Source organism: Scleropages formosus, chromosome 6 (assembly GCF_900964775.1).
Source record: "Scleropages formosus chromosome 6, fSclFor1.1, whole genome shotgun sequence".
Taxonomy (NCBI): domain Eukaryota; kingdom Metazoa; phylum Chordata; class Actinopteri; order Osteoglossiformes; family Osteoglossidae; genus Scleropages; species Scleropages formosus.
In genome coordinates this window covers 16,339,897-16,361,036 of record NC_041811.1, presented here as the reverse complement: position 1 = coordinate 16,361,036, position 21,140 = coordinate 16,339,897, and the positions used below count along the sequence as shown (strand labels likewise).

Below are 21,140 nucleotides of genomic sequence, written 5' to 3'. Positions count from 1 at the left end.
TGTACTGTCCTGCAAATACTAGTAGATCTGTAAGTGAGCCTAACATTTCTGTAATGACTGTTGGTCTAAAACCTTTGTGCCGTTACATTATTAGATGCTGATACATTTATTGTCATAATCAAGAATTTTTTTAAATTTAGTGGAAATGTATATTGTGATAGATATGGTGGCTGCTGTTTCAACATTGGACTTAATTGCATCCTTGTAAATAGAAAAAACTACATTATTATAGCTCCAGCACGTTAAGATAATTAAAAATTCAAGTTAATCCCAATGGTATTTTTTTATTTCTTGAAATTGCCTATATGGTGTAAAACATATGAACCAGTGAAGTAAAGAATAAAATAACTAAGAATATACTGTGAGATGTGCAGAATGTCTCTTCACATTACGTACCGCCGAGTTAAAGATTTTTAAAAATGCATATCCCAGTAAGGGTTATGTGAAAGGAACACTAGTGTGGTATGGTGAAAGCTACAGACTTAAGGATTCTTGTCACAGTGGAAACTTTTCCTTGTTTGTAAACCTTTATTCTCCTGAATCAGCAGTGTGAAATCTTTTGCTGAAAGTACTTTTTGTTGGTGAATGAATTCTCAGACCAACATTACATAGCTCAAAAATGACCCAAACATTGGCATTCCATTTAAGTAATGGCTATCTGAAAAATAGAAAAGCTAAAGAGTACACCACGAGCAGAGCGTACAGCATAAAGTTCTTTACCGTAGCACAGTTTCTATTATATTATTAACAAAAGAAGGAACATAAAAGTCTGGGTAACTGAGGATGGAGTATGTAGAGTTTTCTTCAAAATTAAAAACCTATAGCATACAAAAAAAAGGTTTAAAGTATGTATAAAGCACATTTTCAAATCACTATTACATTTTTTAATTGCTTGTCAGCTCCAGAATCATTAATTAAAAACTAAGGTGGGTAAGAGTTAGGTAGTCTTTCCATTAACTGGAAACACTTCAGGAAGTACAGCATGTAAACCTTTTGGTCGTCTGGCAAAACTTCATGCATGATATCAGATCATGTCACTCAGCTGTTTCAGAACTGACATCATGTGAAATGTACCATCCTGGAAATCTTACACTGGCACTCACACATTGCCATCATAGTTAACATGGTAAAATGGGTCAAAATCCATCTATAAAGCTGATGCTCTACATCTGACTTCAGTCAGTCGTATGAGTTTAAAAATTACAGTGACTGTTATTGTGAAGGTGTACACTCAAATTAATGTACATTTAATTCTGTTGTAACTTTCCAGTCCTGTTCAAGTCAGCGAAAGTACACTTCGCTTCCTCTAGACTGAGAATGTCAGGTTTTTCTTGTTGATATCCAGCACTAGACAGGAGAGACTTGGTCTTTCATATGTGAAGCTTACTACTGCATCACCTTTTGTGTGTTCAAATTGTATTTTTGAGTACACAATATAGCAAATGTCGAGCTAAATGAGATTCCAACTGAACCACAAATTTTATAAATGAGGTCAATTAGGGGCGCCGATTGAATCAGCTACTCCCAAAGGGTTATACATAATGAAACATAGTGAAACTATCTCCCCCGTGTTTATAGTTTCAGAATAATATAAATTTCAAATGGAAGAACTAGTTTCATCTGAGGAATTATTGGGTTATTGTCCAGTTTTAATAACAATTACACTACTACTAATTGTTTGTTTGCATTTCAAGAAATCCTCTCCATTTCCACCCATTACGGCAGAAACGTACATGCAGCATATTAAAAACATGTATCAGCTGCACATTTTTGCATTGTTTATTGATTAGCTGAGGACTGAATACAGATGAAACCAATCCCACAGATGCCATTCAAGTTTTTTTTTTTTTTTTTTTACTTTTCAAATGCTCCTTCATATACAGAAACATACTGATACAAACTTTAAATATACAAAATTCTAACCCTTTTGTATTTCGTGTCACATGGCCTAAAAAGACTTTCAGTGCCAGGGTGTCATTTAATATATGTAAAATAAAATGCATTATTGAAATAGTATCGCACCAGATAATGTTAACATTCCCACATGCAGAAGAGTGCCCTCTGTTAAACATCTCAGTTTCTATGCCCTCGGACTGACGAAAACACCGTTACAAGAAAGGGATAAATTACTGTCCCTGATGCTAGAGCTGAGAACAAACATGCAAGTGTATACATTGCTCATTTCAAAAACAGTTCTTTGCAAACATAAAACATTCATTTGGAAAAGCTGCCTGAATGTTAATTAGATTCATCATATATACCGTAGTTATAATAATTATTACAAATTTATTTACATACAAATAAGAACATATTTTTATGTTTAAATGTGGGAAGCATATTTTTTAAACACATCGAAAAAGCAGTAAAGTCCTTAGGAGCAACTGTATTTGGCACTAATACAGATTATTCACGTTTTATTCGTTTTGTGCAAGGTTTTTGACTTCCAGTGAAAAGGAGGGCAACTGTAATTATAAAATGAATATTTTGGTATACACAAATAAATTGTCTTCAGTTGAAGAAAACTCTGTAAACACTACAGAATTGCTTAGATGACGTTCTAACAAAGTACCAAGTATTGTGCAAAGCATGTTTTTCACACATGCCATTAGATTGTAATATTTAACATGATATGAAATATTGGTCTATCAAAGTGTATAAACGACTGAGTAAGGCATTCTTTTTTCAAAATGTAGCAAAGTTACAATTTTATGGCCATTTGGAAGCGGTTTTCCATGTTTTTTGAACGGAATGTATTTTGCATATAAAAATGTGTGGTTCCCCCTACTAAAACAAAATGTGACGTCACATCACAGGACAATTAGCAGTGGCCCTAGAATGCTTTACAACAATACCATAGATTCTAAAACAAAAGAAGGAACTTTACTAAAATGCAGCCATTACAAAAAGCAAAAACTCATTTCTGTCCATTACTGACTGAAGCTTCTCGGTGTCATTTATGAAACGGGTTTTTCAGAAGGAAATGCCAGCTTCTTATGTCGCCTGTGCCATGACGCCGCAGAGAAGTCGCATCACGCATGTTTGCTCATGCTGGATTGTACCTTGCTTTGTTTTTGATTGTTAAACAGTCGCATGCAAAATCTTGTGCCTTCAGAGCTCCCGGGTCAGCGAGAACGTTAGGTTTTTGTCGTCGACATCCAGCGTTTCCCGGTCTCACTTTGATGATGATGATGATGATGATATTCTCCCGATGACAAGCATGACTCTTACGCGGAGTGCCTAAGAGTCATCCGCTCCTTGTTTCTGGTCCTCCTGCGACTGTCCCTGCGGCGCCTCCTCCAGAACAGGGGAGTGGTTGCAGCTGGTCTTGCTGCTCTCGTTGCTGCCGTGTCCGCCGGCGCTCCCCAGCCGCGATGATGCCACAACAGCTTTCACCGCCGCCTGCCAAACAAACACAAACGTCACCGCTGTGGGATTTTTAACCGCTCTTAGTTTGAAGGCGTAATTAAGTCATAAAAAAAAGATTTTTTTATAGCAAGACTGCAGTAATATAAAACAGACCAGCTGCTTGCTATCCAAATGTGCACAAGATAATAATCCTTTCTTTAGGGGAGATGAACCAGTGAGTCCTTAGCAATGTCCTCCTTCACACAGAGCGAGTGGCCACCGCAACTCTAGCGTCTACAGACCACAAAGTGAGCCGGCTCAAACCTCGTGTTGTTGCAGTAGCTGGTAATGGTCTGCGCATCTTGCTCGGTATAAGCAACGATGACAAGGGCTTCAGCCTTTTGTGGCTGTTTCCCCCCCAAAGTTTATCCTTTCATTTTACTTTGGCTTTAATTTGAACACAAATTCAGCCACAAGTAACTCCATTGAGAATATAAACCTGTGTTAGATTATGGTGTGAACACACACACACACACACACACACACACACACACACACACACACTTTCAGAACCGCTTCTCCCATACGGGGTCGCGGGGAACCGGAGCCTAACCCGGCAACATAGGGCGTAAGGCCGGAGGGGGAGGGGACACACCCAGGACGGGACGCCAGTCCGTCACAAGGCACCCCAAGCAGGACTCGAACCCCAGACCCACCGGAGAGCAGGACTGTGGTCCAACCCACTGCACCACCACACCCCTCATATGGTGTGAACAATCATTTTAAAAGTCCCATTTCTGAAATGTGAAAAAGTAGGATACCTGAATAAGGCCAAAAAGTAATACATTTTTTAGAGTATAATACATACATACATACATTATGTGTAATATATATATATAGTCATAGCGGTGGTGCGGTGGGTTGGACCGCAGTCCTGCTCTCCGGTGGGTCTGGGGTTCGAGTCCTGCTTGGGGTGCCTTGCAATGGACTGGCGTCCCGTCCTGGGTGTGTCCCCTCCCCTTCTGGCCCTACGCCCTGTGTTACCGGGTAGGCTCCGGTTCCCCGTGACCCCGTATGGGACAAGCGGTTCTGAAAATGTGTGTGTGTGTGTGTGTGTGTATATATTCATATACTCTATATATAGTCAGCCAAAGACAAGATACTGTAAACTAAATATAATGCAAGTAATTTCATTAAAAATGCGGTAATAAAATTATTGTTTAGACGGGTATAGCAGGAAACCATGTGGCTGAATAAAGAAAAAAAACAGCATTTTGCCTAATTTTCACGAAGCCATTGTAACGTCACATTTCGGCATCACGCACGGGACGCCCACGGCAGTGAAATGACACGGTACGGAATACCTCGACCGTAAGCAGGCTGTGTTTTCACACCCGTGTTAAATGTAGATTTGTTAACGGCGATCCTACCTTCAGCTTGCGACGTGCGTTGAACTCCTGAAGCTTCTTCTGAGCGGTGTCCATATGGGCAAAGTTAACCGCCTTCCCGGTCACCCAGGGGTGCTGCAGGGCCTGCAGTGTGGTCAGCCGCTTCTTTGGATCCTGAACAATCAGCTTCTTGACCTGCCGCTCGCAAGCAAAAACCCACGTCCGTTAACACGAAATATCCGCCATCTAGACTGCTTTGCGATCAAAAAAAGTTGCACAAACTATTTTTTCCCGTAACAAAATTCACGCGATTGCATGCATATGGTTTTAAACAGTGCAAATCCAGATTATTATGCATTTTAAAATAAAGAGCTTTATAATGATGCAATGCCACAAAACAGCTCTTCAGCTACCCGAGTGTACATTTGTTATGAAGAACTTCCTTTAACCGGCGATATAAAATAGATCATAGAAAATATTTTAGCACAAGCAGTTAAGGATTACTATCCAATACCTGTGATATAATAATTCATAAGTTGATTTAAAACATACTTAATAAAAATCCATCCGTCCGTCCATCGTCAACAACCATTTGTCCCCTTAATACAAATGTACAATTAAATTTAGTCATTAAAATGAGTAGCAATAGCTGTAATGAATACAACTCAGAGATGATAGAAGATCCTCTACAAAACTAAAAAATATTTAGTTTTGAGACGCAACAAAACAAAATCAAAACATTTTTTTTTGCATCCAGTATAAATGTATCTGCCACACATAAAAAAAAAAAAAAAAAAAAAAAAACTACTGTGAAACAACCTGAAATGTATCTGATGAAAGCTTTTGCAACACAACAGCAGAGTCCAGCAGAAAGTTTGCTAGTCGCCAATGCAGAGCCGCGGCTGCAGGCCACGAAAGACAATAAGCAGCGCATGCAGTTGAAGTGATTAAAAATAGACTTAAAGTCATTGTGAGCTTTAAAGCATCATTTATTTGTCTCTCTCCTCGGTTGCAGTGCAACGTTCTTTTAAATTTGTGAACCGGATCACTGCAAATATTTCATCTCACAAAGAAGCGAAGCGAAATGGAGCCGAGGCGTCCGAAGGATGGATGCCCCGCGTAGCCGCGTGCTGGCGCGGACGGCGCCCGGAAATGATCCCCGTGCGACGTTTCGGGTCTCACCAGGTCCTTGGCGTTGAGAGACACATCATCCCACCAGGGGGAGACAAACTCATATTCGCAGTTGAGGATCTTCTTGAACATGTACTGGTCGCCCCTCTCGTCGAAGAACGGCTCGAAGCCGCACAACCTGAAGAAGGCGAAGTGCGCAAGTCAAGGCCGTCGCGCATCGCTCGTCCGCGCGTTATTTTAATGGTTACAATGCATGCTGGGGAGCGGGAAACCACCCTGATCCGTGTCAAACAGCAGGTGTCTGCTTCAGTGCTTCAGTCGCCGACGGGAGCGAAAGCGCTGACTTCCTGTCAGGCTTGGCAGTTTACTATATCAGGTGCCATCTGTTCTGCTACAGACGCTTCTCTGCAGGGTTAACACGAAGACAGCCGACGCACATAGATTCCCCTGGCATGGGATTTGAAGGCTGCTTTGCGCTCGAGGTTTTCGGAATAGGCGCAGTGGGTTGGACCGCAGTCCTGCTCTCCGGTGGGTCTGGGGTTCGAGTCCCGCTTGGGGTGCCTTGCGACGGACTGGCGTCCCGTCCTGGGTGTGTCCCCTTCCCCCTCCGGCCTTACGCCCTGTGTTGCCGGGTAGGCTCCGGTTCCCCGTGACCCCGTAAGGGACAAGCGGTTCTGAAAATGTGTGTGTGTGTGTGTGTTTTCGGAATAAAAATAAACGTGCACTTTACACTACGCGCTACACACGGTTTCCTTCAAAAGATACCCATGCTGGCATTCACCGTTCACGGTTTGACGCGGCATGATTTAACCTCAGAGCTACGTTTAAACTTGAAATAAGAAAAAAATTATCTTCACGACCGCGACGTGACTGCGGCAGTGCCACTGTAGAGGCCGTTCATAATTCCCGGTTCAGAAGACACCACAAACGCCAGTGCGCATAACAGGATCAACTGGCAAAGACTGCACACGAGGACTGAAACGACTCGAGCACAGTCTGGAAGGACTGAAAGGACCCAAGCCGCTTTGCTTCATTCAGGTCCTCATCGTAACTTTAACGACGGGCCGTGTGGAACCAGCGCTGTCAAGTCCACGTTGACTTTTGACGATTACTCCCGTGTTACGAGATTAGAGAGTACCTCCAGAATGTCCCGCCTTCCACCTCAGCACTTTTCCTCCAGCGTTTCCAAGCATTAACATTTTTGAGTCACGCATGATCATTTTCATAGTTTACAGAGCATGGCGACAAGTTAATTTGGTTTTTTTTGTTGCAGTTCGTCAACAAAAACAACCGTTCCTTAACCGAACCGGTCTCCACACCGGGTTCCGGGACCACGATGTCCTGCTGTAACGATCAGTGTCGTTTCCCAGTTCAGCGAGAAAACTGGTTCTCCCCACTGCTGCTATTTGGCTATTCAGCGATGTACATTTAGTGTTTTCGATTAACAGGACCTTCATCCGTCACGAAAGAGCTGAACATCCGTCACCAACGCAAAAAAGATGAAGAACCCTACTGTGGTGTTAATTTTTAATGACACCGAATTTCTGCATAGTAAGCAACTCTGAAACAGAAAAGAATGTTCAATGATGTGTTTTACAGGAGATTCTCCATCTTAGCATAGCTTATCATTTATTCACTTAAACATTTAACTTTAACTGGGTCGAAATCGATCTAAAATGTACGATTGTAAAAGTCACATTTACGTATATTCATAGTCATAAATTCTGGGAAACAAACATCAAATATTGTGGCTTTTTATTGTTTCTTTGGTGTTGCCAATGCATCATAACCATTTAGGTCAATCAATAAGTTTGACTAACATAATGTGACTTCAGCAGTCGCTGAAAAGAACTAAAATATACTGCACGTTAGACGAAAATATGGTCAAATATTATCATGTGTTTGTTTTTCATCGAGGCCTTCGTCAAACACTGAGCAAATCGCTTTTGTCACAGTACATTGAGGGACACGGAAATGATCATCTGTGCTAACCTAGTGTACTGCCTCTGTTCCGGAACGCGTCCGGGAACTATTTCCGATCGTTGAACAGATGCAACTTACAAGATGTATGTAATGACTCCCACGGACCACATGTCCACTTCAGGCCCATAAGCACAACCTCTCAGAATCTCAGGAGCTGAGGGAATGAGAAGAGCAGTAAATGATAGGACGTTCACAATGCATCCACGTCAGAAAATGAAACGTATTTGTCATTTGTCTCACGCCATTACCTCTAGCGTAGTGGTTTTCGTAAAATCAAAAAACAGTAACACTCTCGAATGGAATTTGGAATACTGCACATTTCAGTGGATTGTGCTTTTTTAATATTATAATATTAATGTTTAGTGTTCTAATTTTTTTTGGCACTGCAATATTGTTTCTAAAACACTTGGGAAGCTATATAAACAGCTTAACACTTCACTCATTGAGCTGACCCTTTTTGCCCATTCAATTGGTAATTCAAGTTAAGCTTGTACACTTAGCTATATACAGCGATTTACCTATTTATACAACTGGGTAATTTTTACTGGAGGAACTCAGGGTAAGTACCTTGATCAAGAATCCTACAGCAGGAGTGAGGATTTGAACCTAAGCCCTTTAATTACAAGGCAGCAACTGTAATCACTGTGCGACCTGCTATATTTACAATTTTTGACCCATTTATACCGGTGGTTATTTTTATCGAAGCAATTCAGGGTAAAAATCTTGATCCATAGAGCAGTAGTAGAGGTGGGACTCAACCCTGCAACCTTTGGGGAAAAATCTACATACTCTCTACATCACCCGAACCACCGGAATTAATTCTGGAGGCATTGCTTGGGCGTTTGTTAGTAAAGACTTATCGTCTGTGTTTGTAATGTGCCACAGTTTGAGGGGCATGAGAGTGGGCATGTCGATGCGTCGGTGAAAAGAGGCAGCATAAAGCCCTCATGTTAAAACAGAGAGGCCAGAGTCCAAGCAGGAAATGACGTTACTTAGATACAGTCTGTGCCTGTCACAAAAATACCCGTTCTGTGCAAAGATAATAAAGATAATTATACAGAGCTCACTTAACTCTTTGCAACACGGCAGGGCAGTACGTAGCCTTGATGCCTCCAAGCTCCCGGGCTGGGGTGGGTTCCAATTAAGTTTGGTTTGTGTGAAGTTTGCATGTTCTCTGCATGTTCACGGGGGTTTCCTCCCACAGTGCAAAGATGTGTTTGAACTGCATCGATGACTCTTAATTGTACATGTGTGTATGTGTGTGATTCCCTGCGATAAGCTGGCATTCTTTCCAGTGTGCAGCCTGCTTCACACCTTTTTGTTTCCAGCACAGACTCCAGACCACTAACAACTCTGCACAGGAGAACTAGTTATTGATAATGGATGGATCATTTATGCCTGCAAAGTGTGCAGTATTTTATTATTCCTCCGGCTAATGGTCAGCGTAAAGCGGAAGTGTCACAGCTATACCTCACGGTCAGGGAGAGGTTTAAGGAACTCTATTCCATTCCTTAGGTAAATTGATTATCAATAAACAAATATTCATGTACTTTGTCACAGGCTGTCACTTTGGAGCATAATCTAGAACCTGGTTACACAGAATTCCCTCTGGTGAGGGTGCAGGGCAATGTTCGACCCCCAAAAATTCCCCACATATCACCAAAAAAAATTAGTTATCTTAGGGCCCCTTTAAGTCAACAGCATACAATTTCTCTGCAGTTGTTCACGGCCCTGTGAACATAATTATCGTGATTATAAACGAATGGCTTGAAATGAGCTAAGGAGATCTTATTGATGATGTCTGCAAGGAATATAAATCTTTCCCAACATACACATACCATAACAAAATTATGAACATAATTACCATGATTATAAACGAATGGCTTGAAACAAGCTAAGGAGATCTTATTGATGATGTCTGCGAGGAATATAAATCTTTCCCAACATACACATACCATGTTTCAATGTAATCATAACGAGCTAACAATTTTTGTTCTTAGATGTTATGGATGTGTAGACTCAAAAGTAAGAGTCAAAAAAGTAAAAGAAGAAAAAATTCTGTTAAATCCATTATAATGGAAGCTAAATTGCAGCTTTCAGAAGGGTCATACACAGTATATAGACACTATAATATATGAAAGACAATAAGGAATCACCCAAAGCAGTGGCTAAAGACATGGCATTATAACTTGAAGGCAGTTGGTTCACCGGAACAAGTGCGATGTGGCCTCTTTCAGTGGGGTCTTAAACTGAACTGCTCCAGCTATACTGATGGGAAATATAATTCATTTAGGAGAGAAGCGTGAGCTAAGCAACAGAATAATATTAATTTCACAAGAATTCAGAGGAAAGGCTTTGAGCTCCAGCAAAATGTGATTCAGGATTCAGATTAAAGCCAGATAAAGAGAAACTCTGGTGATTAAAAACAACCTCGCACAATGTCCTTGTTAGCTTGTAAATAACGGAAACAAGATTTTTAAATCTGTTACATTTGAACATTCAAAATTTTCCTTTGGTCACATTCAAAAGCACAAAGGTTTTAAATTCCACTGGAAACATATTGTGCATAAACTGGATGCCAAATACTTTAAAATTGTGAAAACCTAGACGTTCAATTGTGGTCGCTGTAATGGGGTCATCCCTAGAAAAACAAACTAAGCTACTTCAATATTGACAGGTGCCATATCAATGTGTTTCAACTTGAAAATGTATAGAATGAAGGCAAAAAGCCCTAAATTAGCTGCAGATGCACAGAACTTACATAGACCAACACTTGAATATAAACACTGAATCTTGAGAACTATTTTATCATCATGACCACATGATCACGATAATAATGATCATAATATCGGACAATGATAAAGATAGTGACAAATATCAACTCACCACAATAGCCTGGTGTCCCACACACTGTCTTCATCGTGACCTGGTCATCCACAATTTTTGAAAGGCCGAAGTCAGCTGGAGAAGAGAAGCATTGTAGGCGTTGGCTACAGGTAGAATTTGATTTTTACCAAATTTTGATCAACTTAACCCAGAAGCACAGACAGATAGTTAAAACATATTGTAATCAGATATAAACGACCACGCTAAGAACATCGTTTGTGTCTAATTTTAGACACGCAAACCATCAATTAGCTTGTGCACTCTGGGGATTTTCTTTGAGAGAAATTTTAATGAGAACCTGAGGGATTTGCAGATGGCCATAATATTCAGGCCTTTACACAATGAACAAGGGGCTGAGCGGACTAGCTGATAATTAATTTGTGGCTCAAGCGGCAGCGGCCACGAGGACACGAGTATTTTGGCGGTATGGCACTATCAATCCATAGAGCGTGAGCGTTCTCCCCATTCCCTACATTACCTATTTTGAGGGGAGCGTCTGGTGCAGAGGTCGCGTAAAGAAGGTTCTCCGGCTTCAAATCCCGGTGTACCACACCGTTCTCATGCAGGTACTGTAGAGGGCACAGGACAACTCCCCATTAAACACTGACAGCAGCAGGTAGTGCCTTAAAAGACTAGAGCCCAATGCCGATAGCAAAAAGAAGAGGTTGGCAGACAGCAAACCCATTCTTCACGGCAAATGCACAAATATCATTCCACGCACTCAGGTACATGAATGACGCTTACCTACGTTTTATTATCACTTAATCATTTAGGTGAAACATTTTGCAGAAGAAATATACAATGTTAGGTTTGTATACTATTACATTTATCTATCCATTTATACAGCTGTATTTCTATTGTATCAATTCAGGGCTGAAGGAGAGAAAAGTGCAGAAGTGCAATAGCAATGTTAATAGCTAGTATTTACGCGCTCTGAGACTACAGGCTAACACAGAACGTGCAATTTGTGTTTAACTTTGGTCATTTCAGGTGTCCTTCCTTCATTTTTTTATATTACAAACTGGGAAGTCGTTACAATTATCGTTAACTATTGTCCACTATGAAAATTGATTAGTCAAGGACAGGATGAAGGTTGCTCTAGCAGAACTTTAAGTTTTCAGAATTACATTGATATTTATTCATTTAACAGACACTTTGCTCCAAAGCGACGTATATCTCATAGGAAATACAACGTGTGCATTACATTAGCAGAAAGAGAGACTTAGATGCAGATGCGTGATTCTAAAGTACAGTTACTTTCCACCATATGAACCAATGTACTTCTACTGAATATCAACGATTCCTAATAATTTATGTAAACATTTACATTACATTATAGGAGTAGCTGTTGAAGGTTTATCAGTTAATCAGAATTGATCAGTTAAGTGTCGAAACTAATTTTTAGTGTGGTAAATTATAAATCAGACGATCATGATGTAAGTAGCGCAGCAGTGCTGGACTTGGTGGCAGAATGCTACAGAAGCTTCCCTTGTCTGTCTCCTTGGCCAGCTCCTTCAGTAAAGTTTGAAATGTGGAGAAAGAAAAAATACCCAGAAACAGAAGCAAGTCTTTAACCGAGGTCACTACTGTCTTTATTCATTTTAAAAACAAAGGGATGGCTTTATTTGTCCCGTTGTTCAAGATATGAATTTACTTTCATAGATTTCAGTTTTGTTGACTGAACAAATAACTGCACAAGCACAGTCTCATCAGTGTAGGGTCTGAACAGTCTAACACAATGGTCAATATACTTTACCGTTATAACTTTTTTGACAGCTCTGTGAAGGAGACTAAACAATGTCAGGATAGTACAGTACCCTATTTATCACAGCGCAGGGCAGCAATCATGATGACGGTATGACATACCGTATTTTAGTTAAACATAAGATCAGCTTATGAATATACACAACTGATGAAACTGATGTAACAGAAACTAATACAGGATGAAATGAGATGTCAGTAAAAGCCATGAATGACACTTCAGCTGGAATGCAGACCTGGCCATGTCAGTCCTGTGTCCATAGGCCACTGTGAAAAATCCCTTAAATCATCCTGTGGATTCATTCTTCCCACAATGTGACAGCATTTCTCTAGCATCTTTCTTTTCATGCATCGAAGTATGTGCACCTTCCTCTGCCTCCACATCTTTAAGGATCCTGGCGCGACTGTGCACTTGCGACACGCGACTACATGTCTCATCAATCAGATTATAGAGTCCGAACTTCTCTCCCCCAAAGTGTCATGGAGCTAGACAGAGCTGTTCATCAGGTTTTCAAAGATTTCCTCCCACATTTTATGAGTTATGAGTCTCTGACTCTGAACTGGTAAAATCACAGAGTCTCATAACTCAGCAAAAGAAATTGGTGAATGAATTCCACCCCCACCTCACAATGCCACCCACCCAAAGAATCAGAAATGGATGTACCTTTTATGTTTTTTTTTTTTTTTGTTTTTCCACTGATGCATTTAATAAAGAGGAATGCAAAAATGATTAATGATTATTAATCATCAGATTTTAAGAATAAATAATAAGGTAAAAGGAAACTATCTCCTCAAGTAAAACCATCAAGCAGCCCTGCAGAATATCACCGTTTGCTAGCAGATCAATCCATAAGCCAGAAAAAGGTGGTTACCACGGAAACGCAGCAAGCACTGCGTGGTGAGTGAGCAGCACACAACTAACTGCTTAGTGAGAGAAAACAAAGTGGTCACCTTGATAAAGCTGTTGTCTGAAATATTCAAATGACAAGGGCATTTGGAAAGTGGTTTGGACAGCAGCTCTTGTTGTTGCACTGCTTTTGTGGCAGCTATTTTTGGATACGGTGAAAAATGTCCAGCTTTTGACAGCAGCAGCAGCAAAAAACTCACAAATACCTACAAAACAATTTTTACTTTTGCTCATCTTCCCAGTTCTACAGATGACTGACATTCAAAGATTTGTGATATACATTGTTTCAATGTAAAATGCTTTGGTGATGGTACCCATTATTGTTATGTCAGATTAAGTATGAGTGCATCTACAGCTAACCACAAAGAAAAGCACACTAAGACAGTTGCTTTTTCTACACATGGCACCGTGTAAATGTTATGCAGTTTTTCTCTCTTTGTCATGTGTGAGAGCTAGCATAACAATTCAAATCATGCATGAAAGCTCCAACCAATGGAGCAAAAAATAGTGACTGAATAGTAAGCACTTCCTTAAGTTTTTCAAAACAGTAAAGAAGATGGACAGGATAAAAATCTGAGGTAAACAAGATGTAGGTGGTCCTGCGGCTTCTGCATCTACCAGTATTGAGCACCTCTTCGCCACCATCCACATCCATGACATCAATCACCTCCAGCTTTGAGCTGATCTACAGTTGCAGTCTATGCTTGAAGATATATACCCATCCGTTGTCAACAACCGCTTGTCCTGAGCGGGGTCACAGTGAGCCAGAGCCTTGCCCGGCAGGGCAGGCCACAAGGCCGAGGGGACACGCCCTGGATGGGATGCTAGTTCGTCACAGATTACCCCAAGCAGGGCTTGAACCCCAGACACACTGCACAGCAGGCACCAGCTGAACCCATCATGCCACCGCACTGCCTAGAGGTATATAAAACTTCTACTTTTTATAATTATGCCTTTCTTTTGTATTACTACACTTGTATTAGGCATTATATAATTTTGTATGCGATAGGTAAAGAAGGGATCATGGAGCCACAGAATGCACGGATACATCCATGACATGTCCTGGCTCACCGGACAGAGGAGCTATCGGCAATCTGCCTAATAAGAGAAACAAGTGGTATACAACTCAGATTAAACAAAAGGCATTTCAAAATAGATGAAGTAGTACAGGTGGAGACACGTAATTCTTGTAACAGTGTCAGTTTGCCCCAAAACTACCTTTTGCTGGCATACATTAAACAAGTAGCTGCATATAGAGCTAATGAAAAGCCCTTGGCCTGCTCTGTGTCACCATCAACATACAAAAACTAATTAAGTTCCTAAGTAGGGACACAAATGTATAATGAATTTGTATCCCTTTCAAATCCAAGAATGTGAAAATTATTATTATTATTATGATAAAGTAATGCAATTTTTTTATACACGTTAATTTCTTAACTGATGCTCGTTGATTTTCAATCAAGAGCTGTAACAAACTAATTTTCATTTTATTGCACTGTACTGGAGTGTCAAAATTTAAAGACTGGTTTGTAAAGATCATTCTATTGGAGTCTGCCTAAATTATTTCTGTCACAATACATAATGATCAAAAATGACCTAACGTTGTTTAAAGTTAACGTAAGGGTGCATAATTTCCCATTATTTGGACTTTTGAGTCACAGCTTAAGTTTAATCATTCATTGGTTTTGATACAGTATTACAAAATAATGTTTAATGTTTGTGTTACAGGTTTTAACATTTCATTCTAAATTCTCTTTTGTACCATAAAGGTTAAATCACACACTTTAGAAACACAACCTATTTCTTAAAGAAGGTTACATAAAAACTGAAAATGTGTGTGATGTTTTCCTTTCACAGCAAATTTTAGGAAACTATCTGTTTCATTCAGACATTATGTGAATTTGTACAGGTTATTCCTATCAGACATAAATGTTCCTGAGTTTGCTGGATTATTTCTTATAAACACCTACTACCCCTGTCAAATTAATTTAAAATATTAATCAGATTTGCTTTTTTATAGAAGCATTTCAGCACTTTTAAAATGGTGTATGCCTTAAAAAAAAAAAAAAAGAAAAAACTATTCTGGAAAGTTTGTTCCATCTTTACCACTTCTACAGTGTGCTTCTTAGATTTGCCAACGTTATGTTATTACCTAAGGTCAAAAATATGTCCTCGTACAATTATTGTACGGCTTCCCATTTCAAAGCAAATATTTTAAATTATGTCAAGGAGGAACACTTTCATCTTGATTTGGTCCTCTGAGGAGCTGACATATATAAAGTGTCCTATCTCATTAGACGAGTGCAAGAAAACTACAACTCCCATAAGGCCATTTGAGGCCACTCGTTGCTGTCAAAGCATCCCACTGGGGGAGATTCACTTCAGCATATAACCCAGTTTTACTTGCCTAGTTCAAGTCCTTCATAAACATTTAACGCCAAGCTCTAAGTGACCACTTACATGGTGCACAACCCTGTAGCAAACAGATACACTTTAGTCTGAAAGTAATATTGTATACATCCATACATTTTCAAAAACAGCTTAGCAAACAAGAGCTGCAATTACCTACTGCATTCTGGCAGCAGAGGACATAGTAGTGTAGCCATGTAATCTGAAGATTCCTAGCCTGAATCCCGTAATTCCTTAGTTCCTGGTTTGAGTACGCTTAATTAAGGTACTTACCATGAAAAACTGCACCAAGAATACCCTACTGTAGAAATCATTATTCAAAACGAAGGCTGCTACCTTTAGACCCAAAGTTTGCAGGTTTAAATCTCGCCTCTAGCTGTAGTACCTGTAAACGAGGTACTTACCTTAAATTATTCCAGTAAAATTGTCCAGCTATACAAATGGGTAGCTAATTGTAGGTAGATTAACATTGTAAATTGCTTTGGAGAAAAGTGTCAGCTAAATGAATAAATGTTGAAAGTTGCCTTGTACAAAGACTTTTGCTAAAATGGTTAAAAACAATATTGAGTTTCAAACTGAACGACTGAAATGCTGAGGATGAAAAAATGGTATTTTAAAAAGCCAAGCAACTTTCCTTCATAGGCAGCTTACCGATTTCATGATCCAAAGGTTACAAACATTCATGATTCCAAGATTTTACTACCTCATAACCATGAAACATTTGAATTGTTCTGAATTTAACAGTTAAAAATATGCACGGTTTCTTGTGACAAGAATAGCTGTCAAAGGATATATTACCAAACTTGTTTATTCATAAGAGACAGGAATCAAAAGATCAAAGTAATGAATATTTTTGCATAATAACACCCCAAACTTCTGTAAACAAGCCTTGCGCTCAAACAGCTACAGTAAGTGAAGCTGTCTTTTATGTTGATTTTTCCCCATTTTTTTTCAAAAACAACCATTCTGTTGTTAATGCTTTGCTTTTGGACCTTGATATGTTGATTCTGGAACATAAAAATGCTCCACCACTGACAAACAAAAAATAATAATTCCACCACTCTATTTATAATTTCATCTTGTTGATGTCAATTCTACTACAAATTCTGTTCCATTCAACTGTAGCTCAAAAAGCTTAAACCAAATATTCCAAAGAAAAGTAATAGCTACGCTATAACACAGAATGAGTTGGCTCAACAGTTGATACCAAAACAATTACCCTGGCCTGCAAAGCACTAGGATTTAATAGGGATTTTTCATTATACCAGCATCTGACACAATCACTCTCATAATGCCGCATTAAAGCAAGGGTCCATATTTCATTAAAACTTCTGCAGGAGCACATCTAATGAAACACTTAATTTATCTAATAAACAGCCTCTTTTTACATCACAGTTTCAGTTTACTTTTGTAATTATTAAACCTAGGGATAACGTGTGGCGAGCTGTGATGCAGAAGTGGCTACGTAGGCGGCACAAAGGTTAAGGACAGCAGGTTTTACTAAGAAAAATTAGGCTTTCATAAACAATGTCAAACAAAATGGAGACATTTTGCTACTGGTCCTTACCTGGATGTCCCAGAGAAAAGTACTGTCACTTTTAGTGGTAATGCCAATGGCCACTGCTAGTAAAAAGATGAATAATAACTCGCTTCCAACAATTAATTTAAAATCAGCCAGTCAACAGGTTAAAAAAATTATTTTAGAAGTGCTGTCTTAGAAACAGCTGAAAATGATCATGGTTAACAACATAGCCAAGCTGCAGTTTTTGCTTTATAAAGTACAATTACTAAACTGGTTACAATTAATATTGGTCAGATCCAGATGGCTGTAGTGTGACAACACAGTATGCCAACACCTGAGATGATATTCACTTGAATCTCAGCAAATCAACACAGTATGACGGCTACTTCGACTACAGAAATAACTTCAAAGGGTCCATTCAAGATACAGAAATCCTGTTCCTCTTTGTTCCACTTTTGCCTGTAGGGGATCTGTTCTCCAGGGGGCAGCACGTCTAGTATTGATTTCCTCACAGAAAAATGCTGCATGCCTTTCTCCCATCATGACTCCTTGGCTGCATTTCTCTCAGTAAACAGATATAAAGCCAAACACGGCACAGAAAATCAAATTTCTGCAGTGAATGATACAAAGATGTACCAGAGCTTTCACAGTCCATGTGACAGAGGTGTGGGGGTTGATGTGTTCGACAAAATTTTGAAAGCTGTCATCACTTAAATGCAGTTCCTCCAGAATTCTGGTGCACCTATGATGTATTTTACAGAATAATTTATTATGAATTATTATCTCATATTAGAGTGGCACTGGGGTACAGCAGGTAGCGCTGGTGTCTCATTGCTTCTGGGTTGTGGGTTTGGAGATGGGTTTGAATCCATATCCATCTGTGTGGACTTCGTATATTCTCTTTGTGTTTGTGTGGGTTTCCTCCTAGTGCTCCCACAGTACAAATATATGTCATTCAGGTGAAACAGTGACTATAAATTGCCTATAATGAATGAATGAGTGTGTCTAATTACTCTGGTGTCCCATCCAGGGTGTACCTTGCTTAGCTTTGCTCAGCTTTGTTCAGCGTTGCGTTTCCGGACCACTGTGATCCTTACTCAGACAAGTGGATAATGGTGAGTGAGTGAGAGTGGTGACTTTAAACTGTCCTGTGTTTATGTATGAGTGTGTTAATGTGGTGTCCCATCCAAAGAGCACCCTGCCTCATACCCTGTGTTTCAACAATTGTGGCTGGACCACCCCAGCTCTATTGCCCTGGGCAAGAATTACATGAGAACAGTGAAAAGTGTTCTCATAATAAAACCAACTATAAATGCTGAAAGACAATCTGAAATGGCCTTTTTACTCAACCAAAACTTGATGACGTTGTTGCCTCAATTTTACATAACATTGCAGAGGAAGTTTATACAGTATGAATCATTGCCATATGGGAACTAAACTGATGCAGTTGCATGGATAGAGCCTGTCTAGGCTAATCATATGAACAATAACAAACTATGTGTGTTGACATTTCAAGCTGCAGTTTGACATTTCAGGTTGAACTCAACAAGATAAATTCTTTGGAAATAACCTATAAGGCTGTGGTTCTGGTGTAAATATTATGCCAAATGTAATGGATAAACAGAATTTTCAGTAATGATGCTTGAAAACCTTTATAAAATTACGCTTCTGGAGATAAAGTTCAAAGAGCTTTGGAAACATATTTGAGAAGCTAATGGGTATATACTCTTCAGCAAGTTTTGATTTGCATACTTCTATGATAATGTATCTTTTTTTTAATAAGTGATTCATATTACAGTCTGAAATGCTTAAGCATAAATTCTCAGTTTTGCTGTTGCTCTCAGGTTACTTAACAGCTTTCTTTCAATTCAAGAGCCCTCATATCCCCTCTTATCTTTTATTTCATATTAGCCCACAAGAATTTAATACACATGTCTCCAGTCAATTTTTTGGAGCTGTTCTCAAAATCTCCTCATTGTGCTATAATGTATATTAATGGGTTTAAAAAGCTTCAGCATAACTGATAAGCTATTTCCAAGATTTTACTGTCTGCATGGAAAATGTTAACAAGACTAGTAGCCACTGAAAGAGAAAACATGAAGGGCAGAGATACGAGTAACTAAGGGCAACACAAGGGGCATATAAAACGGCTGATAAAGTTAAAAAAAATCCAAGAGAAGCAAATATTTTAAAAAGGCATGATGCTTTTAATCTGCTCCTGGGGCTAGCAGGTGGCATACTGGTTAAAGTTGTTGGCTCACAATTAAAGAACCCTGGTTTAAATCCCATCTCCTGCTACAGTACTGTTGATCAAGGTACTCACCATGATCTGATAGAAGTAAAAATTTATATATAATACTTTATAGTAACTTAGTATACAACCAAATATTGTAAATCGCTCTGGAGAAATGTGAGGTATTAAAAAAAAACAATAAATCAGTCAAGTGTGACTCAGATGAAATATGAGAAAGCATTTTATTTGACTAAACCAAAAAAGTGAGCAATGATGTGAACTGAGGCCTAAAGGTTAATAAAAGAGGGACTTGTGGTAATAGACCAGGGTTGTCTCTGACAAGGGAAGACAATCAAGTACTCTGGTCTACATATTAAAATAAAAAAGGCCAACTTATTCAATTACTTTCATTAAGTGGAAGTGTCACTTTCACCATGGCATCCCATAGATTTTTTTTTTTACCTCACAGCTTGCCTTTCTGGAAAGACCGAATTAAAAAAAAAAAAAAAAAAAAAAAAAAACAAACAAACAACACATGACAATGACAACAGATGGGCTAAAAAATGAAACAAAATCCCACATGAAATGTGGTGCCATCCCTCTCAGCAGGGAAATGTCACATGTTTCAGCAGAGTCTATGAGGCTACAGTGGGAGTGAGTGAAATAACAGACACACACTTTGGATGTGGTTCTTCCAGAAACACCACTTATTATGATAAACATACGAAAGGTGAAAGGTGTCTGCAGAAATTAGACTGCCTCATTACATGCAATGTTATAAGGAGGAGATATGTGTTATTTCATGCAGTAACAGTACTGTCACAAACCAAAAGCATCATAATAATAAAATTATAAACATGGAAAATCTTACAACATGGAACTTCTGATTTCCTGAGATTGCTTGACTGCTGTGTTTTTCAGACAGTGGTTATTTATAACAGCAATGTAAGGAAAGGCTTTTTTATTCTGACTTGTGTAAAGCAAGCAATATGAAAGATATGTGAACTCACTGTATCAAAGCTGTTAAAAATAAACCACCAGAGAGTTCTCTGAATGCATTGTTAAATGCAAAGCTTCAGTTTAGCATACAGTAAGATATTAAAAGCCAGTGTCCACATTTGTTTTTGACAAACTGTACACCGTAAACCACTGTAATAAACAGTCCAAGTTTAGTATGGTGTTTTTAAAAAATTCTTTTTAAGATTAAGCCATTTCTGGTACATATGGTTTTGCATCTAAAATGTCAAAATGTGAAAACCACAAAATACAGACAGGCACTGGGAACAAAGTGTTTGTACTCAGTGCCAGGAAACTAATGTAAGTTACAATCTCTTGTGGAACAATGTTATGTAACTTCATTGATGATCCATCTGATTAATCACATTGAGGAGGAGAATGTACAGCCATTCAATGCACTGCAAAAGCAAAGCTACAGCAAAAACCACATGAACAACTCATTAAACAGAGATTAACGGTTTTTCTTAGCTTGTGTTGTCTTGAGGGAAATTTGATACTGAAAAGCTTTGCAGGAGAAATGCATATGAAATGCTCCAATAAACACTGAAAACCAGAAGC

At 39.1% G+C, this 21,140-nt stretch overlaps 1 protein-coding gene across 1 annotated transcript in view; it reads right to left on the bottom strand.

The window, feature by feature from the left end:
- Positions 1 to 919: 919 nt before the first annotated feature.
- Positions 920 to 21,140, bottom strand: part of camk4 (calcium/calmodulin-dependent protein kinase IV) — a 44,486-nt gene continuing 24,265 nt past the window's right edge. The window contains exons 6-11 of the mRNA XM_018736878.2: positions 11,212 to 11,302; positions 10,734 to 10,808; positions 7,926 to 8,001; positions 5,916 to 6,042; positions 4,776 to 4,928; positions 920 to 3,399 (exon numbers count right to left, since the gene is read on the bottom strand). Of these exons, the coding sequence (XP_018592394.1) occupies positions 3,238 to 3,399; positions 4,776 to 4,928; positions 5,916 to 6,042; positions 7,926 to 8,001; positions 10,734 to 10,808; positions 11,212 to 11,302 (684 nt within the window). The 3' untranslated portion in view covers positions 920 to 3,237. The remainder of the gene's footprint in view (positions 3,400 to 4,775; positions 4,929 to 5,915; positions 6,043 to 7,925; positions 8,002 to 10,733; positions 10,809 to 11,211; positions 11,303 to 21,140) is intronic.